Source organism: Coregonus clupeaformis, unplaced genomic scaffold (assembly GCF_020615455.1).
Source record: "Coregonus clupeaformis isolate EN_2021a unplaced genomic scaffold, ASM2061545v1 scaf0397, whole genome shotgun sequence".
NCBI classification, from domain to species: domain Eukaryota; kingdom Metazoa; phylum Chordata; class Actinopteri; order Salmoniformes; family Salmonidae; genus Coregonus; species Coregonus clupeaformis.
In genome coordinates, this window is record NW_025533852.1 from 380,479 (window position 1) to 390,563 (window position 10,085).

Here is a 10,085-nt window from a genome sequence, read left to right on the forward strand (position 1 = left end):
AGAGGTGCTGGGTTTGCGCCAAACATAGCGTTTTCCTTGATGGCCAAAAAGTTCAATTTTAGTCTCATCTGACCAGAGTACCTTCTTCCATATGTTTGGGAAGTCTCCCACATACCTTTTGGCAAACACCAAACTGTGTTTGCTTATTTTTTTCATTAACAATGGCTTTTTTCTGGCCAACTCTTCCAGAAGCCCAGTTTGTAAGCGAGGGTATGGCTTAAGAGTGGTCCCATGGAGTTCAGATACTCCAATCTCCGGCTGAGGAGCTTTTGCAGCTCCTTCAGGGTTATCCTTGGTCTCTTTGTTGCCTCTGATTAATGCCCTCCTTGCCTGGTTCGGTGAGTTTTGGTGGGCGGACCTCTCTTGGCAGGTTTGTTGTTGTGCCATATTCTTTCAATTTGTTTTAATGGATTTAACGATGTTCAACGTTTCGGATATTTTGGTGCCTTTCAGAACAGTTGTATATATACTGAGATCATGTGACACTTAGATTGCACACAGGTGGACTTTATTTAACTAATTATGTGACTTCTGAAGGTAATTGGTTGCACCAGATCTTATTTAGGGCTTCATAGCAAAGGGGGTGAATACATATGCACGCACCACTTTTCCGTTATTTATTTTTAAGATTTTTTTTTACAAGTTATTTTTTCATTTCACTTCACCAATTTGGACTATTTTGTGTATGTCCATTACATGAAATCCTAATAAAAATCCATTTAAATTACAGGTTGTAATGCAACAAAATAGGAAAAATGCCAAGGGGGCTGGAATACTTTTGCAAGGCACTGGTATCTATGACACAAAATCCATGTGTACATGTGTGTATAGTGCGTATGTTATCGTGTGTTTGTATGCATGTGTCTATGTTTGTGTTGCTTCACAGTCCCCGCTTATTCCATAAGGTGTATTTGTATCCGGTTTTTAAAAATATAATTTTACTGCTGGCATGAGTTACTTGATGTGGAATAGAGTTCCATGTAGTCATGGCTCTACGTAGTACTGTGTGCCTCCCATAGTCTGTTCTGGACTTGGGGACTGTGAAGAGACCTCTGGTGGCATGTCTTGTGGGGTATGCATGGGTGTCCGATCTGTGTACCAGTAGTTCAAACAGACAGCTCGGTTCATTCAACATGTCAATACCGCCCCACAAATACAAGTAGTGATGAAGTCAATCTCTCCTCCACTTTGAGCCAGGAGAGATTGATATTAAATGTTAGCTCTCTCTGTGTACATCAGGGTTCTTCAATCCCGGTCCTGGAGGGCCGAAACACTTCTGTTTTTTATTTCTACCTGGTAGTTAATTGCACTCACCTGGTGTCCCAGGTCTGAATTAGCCCTGATTAGAAGGGGAGAGGATGAAAAACAGAGGTGTTTCGGCCCTCCAGGACCGGAATTGAGGAACCCTGGGTGTAATCCAAGGAAGCCAGCCGTGCTGCCCTGTTCTGAGCAAATTGACACTCTTTGTGACACCTGACCACACGACTGAACAGTAGTCCAGTTGCAACAAAACTAGGGCTTGTAGGACCTGCCTTGTTGATAGTGCTGTAAAGAATGCAGAGCACGCTTTGTTATAGACAGACTTATCCCATCCTAGCTACTGTTGTATCAATATGTTTTGACCATGACAGTTTACAATCCAGGGTTATTCCAAGCAATTTACTCTCCTCAACTTGCTCCATTTCCACATTATTCATTACAAGATTTAGTTGAGGTTTGGGGTTTAGTAAATGATTTGTCCCAAATACAATGCTTTTAGTGTTAGTAGCCATGCCAATTTTCTTCAGCTGCCGAAGGTTGAAGAGGCACTGTTGCGGCTTCTTCCCCACCATGTCGGTGTGGTGAGATCATTTCAGGTCCTCAGTGATTTGCACACGAGGAACTTTAAACTTTGACCCCCGTCGAGGAAGATGGGGGGTGTGCACCTCTTCGTCTCCTGTAGTCCATAACAAGCGCCTTAGTTTTGCTGATGTTGAGCGAGAGGTTATTTTCCTGGCAGCACTCCTTCAGGGCTCCCTAACCTCCTCCCTGTAGGCTGTCTCCGCAGTTGGTAATCAGGCCTACTACTGTTGTGTGTCAGCAAAGTTGATGATTGAGTTGGAGTCGTGCATGGCCACGCAGGCATGGGGTGAACAGGGAGTACAGGAGGGGACTGAGCACACCTGGGGGCACCAGTGTTGAGGATCAGCATGGCGGAGGTGTTGCCTTACCTCATCAGTAAATCTAGGACCCAGTTGCACATGGAAGAGATCAGACCAAGGCCCTGAGCTTAGTGACAAGCTTGGAGGGCACTATGGTGTTAAAAGCTGAGCTGTAGTCAATAAACAGCATTCTCACATAGGTATACCTCTTGTCCAGGTGGGATAGGGTGGTGTGCAGTGCAATGACGATTGCGTCGCCCATGGATCTGTTGGGGCGGTATGCGAATTGTGTGGGTCTAGGTTCTCGGTTAAGGTAGAGGTGATATGGTCCTTAACTAGCCTCTCAAAGCACTTCACGATGACAGAAGTGAGTGCTACGGGACAATAGTAATTTACTTTTCTTTCTTGGGTACAGGAACAATGGTGGACATCTTGAAGGAAGTGGGTACAACAGACTGGGATAGGGAGGGATGGAATATGTATGAGAAGAGGTTGACCAACACAAATACATGTACACACTTTATTTTTCATTTGCAGATCATTAAGTTCAATGCAGTTATCCAAACACATTCGTCATCAATGACTAAAATAACAAATCTAGTTTTAAAAGACACATTTCATAAATAAATGTAGTCATTTCATAGCCTGTGTATCATTAAACAAATAGTCATTTAGTAGCAAAAAATAATCCAGCCAAATTAATGCTGAAAACTGCTCATCACACCATCTCTGTCTGATACATGTTGTGTCTTCAAGTTCATTCCCACAGAAAACTTTAGATGGAAGCAGTACCACACAGTCAACCCTCAGACTATTGATTCAATGTGAGAAACCTCAGAGAGTTTTCAACCTCAGGGCAAATCCAAGGTGATCTCAATATCTCTACAGTAGAAGCTAACAAAACACATTGATCAGTAAAGTAGAGGCTAACATTGTATAAAACGCTCCCTTTCCACTGCACAGTGAGAAGCAATGGTGTGCAACTTGTGGTGGAAATTCTAACCAAATGGGGAGAGACAGAGATTTCTTCCAACAAACTAACTTCCAGCTTTATTTAAGAATTGCAATAATGGAGCTGGTCAATAATAGTGCCGTAATAATACAGAAAATATAGAGGTCTTATATAGTAGACCTAAAAATGCTGTGTCATGGCTGGTTCCACCCTCCCCGGCAGATCTCGGGGCATCACGAGCTACCTTGTGTTCATCTTGTGGTTATGTGTATCAGGTGTGTGAGATCATACAGCACAAACAAGTGATAACGTTCTGTTACTCCTTTCTGCTCAAGCTAGCCTCTGTTCTCTTCATATCTCCACACTGCCCTTTGAAAGATACGAAAATAACAGAATGGACTGAAAAACTGTGGTCACTCTGAGAGGCTCTTTGTCTTTGGCTACGTGACCAAGTTTCTCAGAAGCAAAGATAACTGAAAACAATAACAGGTCTGTTCTGTTCCTCACGCTATCTCTATCCCGAATCACACTGTGTCCTTAACTATACGCCTAGACCAGCTGTGGGAAGCTAAAGGGAACCATCCTTGTGAAAATCACAGCAGTTATGAAATCCCCTAGCAACAGTAAGACATCTTACTATTGCCAAGCACATAGTTGTTAACTATCAACATTCATACAGATATAATCAATAAAGCAGGTAAATACGCACTTTTTCACTCACATATGCTTTCTTACTGTTATCAAATTCACTGTTACCACTTCCTTTATGAGGTGAGAATGAAGTGATGGAGTGACTTTAATCTTAACTGGTCTGAGTCAACTGATGAGGCTTCTCTCCTTCATGTTTATATTGGTGTGTTTTTAAGGTATTCAATCTGGAGAAACTCTTCCCACAGTCACAGTGGTAAGGCTTCTCTCCTGTGTGTGTTCAACGATTAACTTTACCTGATGTTTTGAAGCATTTCCCAAAGTCAGAGCAGGAGCAAGGCTTTTCTCCTTTATGTATATGTTGGTGGGGGTTTTTAGTTGCCCAGTGGAGAAAAAAACTCTTCCCACAGTCAGAGCAGGAGTAAGGCTTACGTCTTTTATGTATTAATTGATGACTTTTTACGGTATCCAATCGGGAGAAACTCTTTCCACAGTCAGAGCAGGAGTAAGGCTTCTCTCCTGTGTGCACTCTCTGATGAATGGTTAATTTAGCTGAATTAATGAAGCATTTCCCACAGTCAGAGCAGGAGTAAGGCTTTTCTCCAGTGTGCATTTTCTGATGAACTGTCAGAGCCCTTGATGTTGTGAAGCTCTTCCCACAGTCAGAGCAGGAGTAAGGCTTCTCTCCAGTGTGCACTCTTTGATGAATGGTTAATTTAGCTGATTTAATGAAGCAATTCCCACAGTCAGAGCAGGAGTAAGGCTTCTGTCCTTTATGTATTAATTGGTGACTTTTAAGGTATCCAATCGGGAGAAACTCTTTCCACAGTCAGAGCAGAAGTAAGGCTTCTCTCCAGTGTGCACTCTCTGATGAATGGTTAATTGAGATGAGTTAATGAAGCATTTCCCACAGTCAGAGCAGGAGTAAGGCTTCTGTCCTTTATGTATTAGTTGGTGACTTTTAAGGCATGCAATTGGGAGAAACTCTTCCCACAGTCAGAGCAGGAGTAAAAGGCTTCTCTCCAGTGTGTATCCTGATGAACTGTCAGAGCTTGTGATGTTGGTGAAGCTCTTCCCACAGTCAGTGCAGGAGTACGGCTTCTCTCCTGTGTGTATACGTTGATGTCTTTTAAGTGGCACAATTGGGAGAAACTCGCCCCACAGTCAGTGCAGGAGTATGGCTTCTCTCCTGTGTGTATACGTTGGTGTGTTTTTAAAGTAGTCAATTGGGAGAAACTTTTCCCACAGTCAGAGCAGAAGGAAGGCTTCTCTCCTGTGTGTCTTCTTTGATGATTTTTTCGCTCAGTTGATGTTGTGAAGCACTTCCCACAGTCAGAGCAGGAGTGAGGCTTTTCTCCCTTTATGGATACGTTGGTGTGGTTTCAAGTTGCCCGGCATGGAGAGCTCTTCCACAGGCAGAGCAGGAGAATGGCTTCTCTCCTTTATGTATACATTGGTGGGTTTTTAAAGGTTGCCCGATATGGAGAAACTCTTCCCAGACAGAGCAGGAGTAAGGCTTCTCTCCTGTGTGTATACGTAGGTGGGTTTTTAAGTTGCCCAATCGGGAGAAACTCTCTCTCCACAGTCAGAGCAGGAGTAAGGCTTCTCTCCTGTGTGTATACGTTGGTGTGTTTTTAAGTTGCCCAATCGGGAGAAACTCTTCTCACAGTCAGAGCAGGAGTAAGGCTTTATCTCCAGTGTGCACTCTCTTATGCAGATGTCAGGAGCTTCGTGATGTTGTAAAAGCTCTTCCCAGTCAGTGTAGGAGTTTTTCTTCTCTCCTGTGTGTATTAAAACGTTGTGTGTTATTAAGTGGCCCAATTGGGAGAAACTCTCCCCACAGTCAGAGCAGGAGTAAGGCTTCTGTCCTTTATGTATTAATTGGTGACTTTAAGGTATCCAATCGGGAGAAACTCTTTCCACAGTCAGAGCAAGAATACAGATTCTCTCCTGTGTGTATTTTTAAGTGTATTTTTAACTGATAGAATTGGGAAAATCTCCCTCTGGCTACAATTGGTGTTGTTAAACGAAGTGGTGAGACCTTTTAGCTGTGTGATCTTCCCGGTTGCTCTCTGGATGTAGAGAATGTCTCAACATGGTCTCTTGTGTGAACAACATCAGAAGAACCAGTCAGTTAATTGTGATATACATGACTTCATATACAGTGCCCTCAGAAAGATCACACCCCTTGACTTTTTCTAGATTTTGTTGTGTTTCAGCCTGGCTAATTAAATAGATTAAATTGAAATTGTGTGTCATTGGCCTAATGTACCACAACACATACATGGCCATGGATACATGACTAGATAAGTGGATAGTTTATTCCAAGATGAATTACTACGACTATCTAGCATCTGAGATATGAATACCACATCTGTAGATTCAAAACCACCAGTTGGAGGACAGAAGGAACTAAACCACCAGTTGGCCGTGAAAGTGTTATAAGCATGGTAGGTAAACTGTTTTAATCTTTCGATGTACTTTATAGACCTGATAACAACCATGGAATACTCCATAAAGGAATACCCTAAACGTCAGTGGAATACCCCGCAGTCGTGTCTTTATAACGTCAGTGGAATACCCCATAACAACCATGGAATACCCCATAAATGTCAGTGGAATACCCATAACATCAGTGGAATACCCCATAATATCAGTGGAATACCCTATAACGTCAGTGGAATACCCCATAGCACAGTAAGAATACCCCATAATGTCAGTGAAATGATTTCTATTCAGAATTAATTTAAAATAAAAAACTAAAATGTCTTGAGAGTCAATAAGTATTCAACCCCCTTTGTTATTAGGCACGCCTAAATAAGTTCAGGAGTAAAAATTGAAATAACAAGTCACATGATAAGTTGCATCAACTCACTCTATGTGCAATAATAGGTACCCGAACATGATTTCTGAATGACTACCTCATCTCTGTACCCACACATTCAATGATCTGGTAAGGTCCCTCGTCCAAGTAGTGGGAAATTCAAACACCCAGATTCAACCATAAAGACCAGGGAGGTTTTCTAATGCCTCACAAAGAAGGGCACCTTATTGGTAGATAAACAAAACAAAAGAAGACATTGACTATACCTTTGAGCATGGTGAAGTTATTAATTAACTTTGGATGGTGTATCAACACACCCAGTCACTACAAAGATACAAGCGTCCTTCCTAACTCAGTTGCCGGAGAGGAGGGAAACCGCTCTGGGATTTCACCAGATGTAATGGTAACTTTAAAGCACAGTTAGACTGAGGATGGATCAAACAACATTGTGTAGTTACTCCACAATACTAACATAAATGACAGAGTGAAAAGAAGGAAAGCTGTATAGAATACAGCATCCTGTTTGCAATGAGGCACTAAAGTAAAAATGTGGCAAAAATAATTTAACTGATAACCTGAATAGCGTTATGTTCAGGGCAAAACCAACAACACATTACGGAGTACACTCTTAGCATGGTTGTGGCTGCATCATGTTATGGTATGCTTCTCATCAGCAAGGACTTGGGAGTTTGTTAAGGATAAAAAAGAAACGGAATAGAGTTAAGACCGGCAAAATCCTAGAGGATAATCCCTGGTTCAGTGCTTTTCCAACAGAGACACTGGGAGACAAATTCACCTTTCAGCAGGACAATGAACCTAAAACACAAGGCCAAATATACACTAGAGTTAGTTACCAAGACAACATTGAATGTTCCTGAGTGGCCTAGTTACAATTCTGAATTAAAATCGGTTTGTGTGGAAAAGCTATGGCAAGACTTGAAAATGTCTGTCTTGCAATGATCAACAACTAACTTGACAGAGCTTGAAGAATTTAAAAAATAATGATGTAAAATAATTTACAATCCAGGTGTGCAAAGCTCTTCGAGATTTACCCAGAAAGACTCACAGCTGTAATCGATGCCAAAGGTGCTTGCTCAAAGTATTGGACTCAGGGGTGTGATGTAATGATATTTCTGCATTTCAATTTTAATAAATTTGCAAACATTTCTAAAAAACATGTTTTCACTTGTCATTGTGGGGTCTATTGTGTGTAGATGGTATAAGAAAAATATCAATTTTAATCCATTGTGAATTTAGGCTGTAACACAACAAAATGTGGAATAAGTCAAGGGGTAAATATACTTTCTGGAAGGCATGCAAAGTACACACAGACTCATTTAATAGAACTTTAAAACATTGGCAGTTTGTCTACTTCACTTCTTTAGTCTACTCTCTGAACACTCCAGATAGCCCAGTGAATAAAACACATGTTGACAATAACATCTACCTTCTCATTGAAACAGTTCATCATGAAACAATTCTACTGGAAACTTTTCATAGCCAGTGGGAAGTTGGAAGGAACAACACAAGCGTTGTGAGTCTGGAGTTCTTCAGGGATGTGGATATGAAAATGAAATGAATTCAACCTATCATTAGACTGGGTGATAACTTTATGGAGGTCAACTTATGAAGAGAACATAGATAAATGAATACAACAAACGTAAGCAGATGGTGAACCTGCTCTTACCATGAGAAACAGATTTCTCAATCTTCTCCTCCTCTTCTTCATCATGTCTTTAATGTTGACATTCAGCTCCAGTGTTTGACTGCAGTCTTCCAGCTTCACTGATGCCATCTCTGGATCCTGGGCAGATGCACACTGGTTCCACTGTCTATAATCAGGACCAAGTGTGGAAGGAGAGTTAGCAGCGGGCACGGGTTTATCCTCACTGTTAATGTGCCAAGGCCTCAGACTTAATCTGAGTCGGACTGCTAGTAATAAAGAGAAACGGACTACTAAAAAGTTATTGTCTTGACAGTTCTGGCACTTTCTTTATTCTCTAAAAATATATATGTTATATTTTTCTTGTTCAATTCTCACTTAGCTAGATCAGGTAGCTAAGCACTGACAACAAAACATTCATTAATTCCATTAAGACACAGTACACACTTTAAATTACACAAACGTAAATGTACACTTTAACCATATAATAGATTTCCTGAATCCACATGCATACATAAATGACTCAAAAACCATTTAGTACAAGGTTACAGTTTGTTTTAAACACTATTAATTATTTCCTTGAATAACCTTGTCTTCATGTATTACAGCGTCACAACAATTGTATTTCCCGATCACACCATAGTAACATTTATAGATAATATAGAAACAACTGAACGTGGTTAAAACACAGTATTCAGCTTCAAAAAGTCTCTCTGATCAGAGTATGAGCAGAGAAGTAGAGAGAGAGCAGAGTAGAGAGCAGAGCAGAGCAGAGAGGAGCCTTCACTTTGAATTGAGAGTTAAGGAGATTCCAACCGCTGACGTGGCCTCTCGCCCGTTTCACCTCGCTGCAACATTCCAGTAGCGCTATCAAGGAACTTTAATCCATTTTAGAATAAGGCTGTAAATAACAAAATGTGAAAAGTAAGGTTGAATAATTCCGAACGCACTGTATATGTTACATTTTTAGACTGATTTAATACAACAGAAAATGCTGTTTAAATGCTGAGTGCTTAATGTCCTGACTCTCAATCAGCCTATTGTGTCGCACTCGCAAATGCTTCACAATGTATTTCGGTAGTAATAGCATTTAAGTAATATAGCCTAAATTATTATATTATGTTCCTTCAGGCTCCCCTGTCTGGCTCCTGACCCATTTAGAGTGTTTTTCTATATGCTGTTTAATATGACAATAGCTATTTGAAATGATGAGATACGTCCACCTTTTCATGTTAATTAAATTACGTTTCTTTCAAATCATATGGTTTGCTTTCAAAACTTAAACCAAATGGTAGGTCCATGTAGTCACAAAAAAATTTGATGGGTGCTAAGTTAAATTGTGCATTTTAATGAATGGAGCGGCATTTTTCTTTCCTGTGAGATGAGTTTTTAGCGGAGCAGTGGAAAGGACGTGGAGGGCCTAGCTCTGTTCGAATACCCATACTGATATACTGTATACTACATACTTAATGAGTATATACTATATACTATTAGTATACTGTAAACGAACGGTTTCGCTTCAGTTGAGCTTACTAGAGCTACACCTGTCTACCGGAAGTTGATGCTGTTGCTATGCAACCTCTTGTTAGCTTGTTAGCATAACAAATGACTAGCTAGACATTTGACTATGGGGTGTGTTCGTAAATTCAATCTGGAGTGCCAGAGTGCCTGGGCGCTCAGAAACAACCAAGATCGAGCTTCTGACTATCACAACGGCAGTCACAAATAAGCTAATCCCTGACTAGCTACTTCCAGACACAAATGAGAGAAAAAGCTAACTCTGACCATTGTACTCCCCTAGCAGAGCTGGTTTGGCTGTTTTCATGTTATCTAGAGGGTTAGATGTAATGTGTTGCT

The 10,085-nt window shown here is 40.9% G+C and overlaps 1 protein-coding gene across 1 annotated transcript; it reads right to left on the minus strand.

Annotated features, from left to right (window-relative positions):
• Window positions 1-4,021: 4,021 nt before the first annotated feature.
• Window positions 4,022-4,699, minus strand: LOC123484657 (gastrula zinc finger protein XlCGF67.1-like; the record flags this gene model as incomplete). The annotated part of the gene is given in 2 exon segments (XM_045215222.1): window positions 4,022-4,548; window positions 4,551-4,699. Coding segments are annotated over 2 exon segments (676 nt in total), but the record flags the coding sequence as incomplete, so codon positions are not given.
• Between the last annotated feature and the right edge of the window lie 5,386 nt (window positions 4,700-10,085).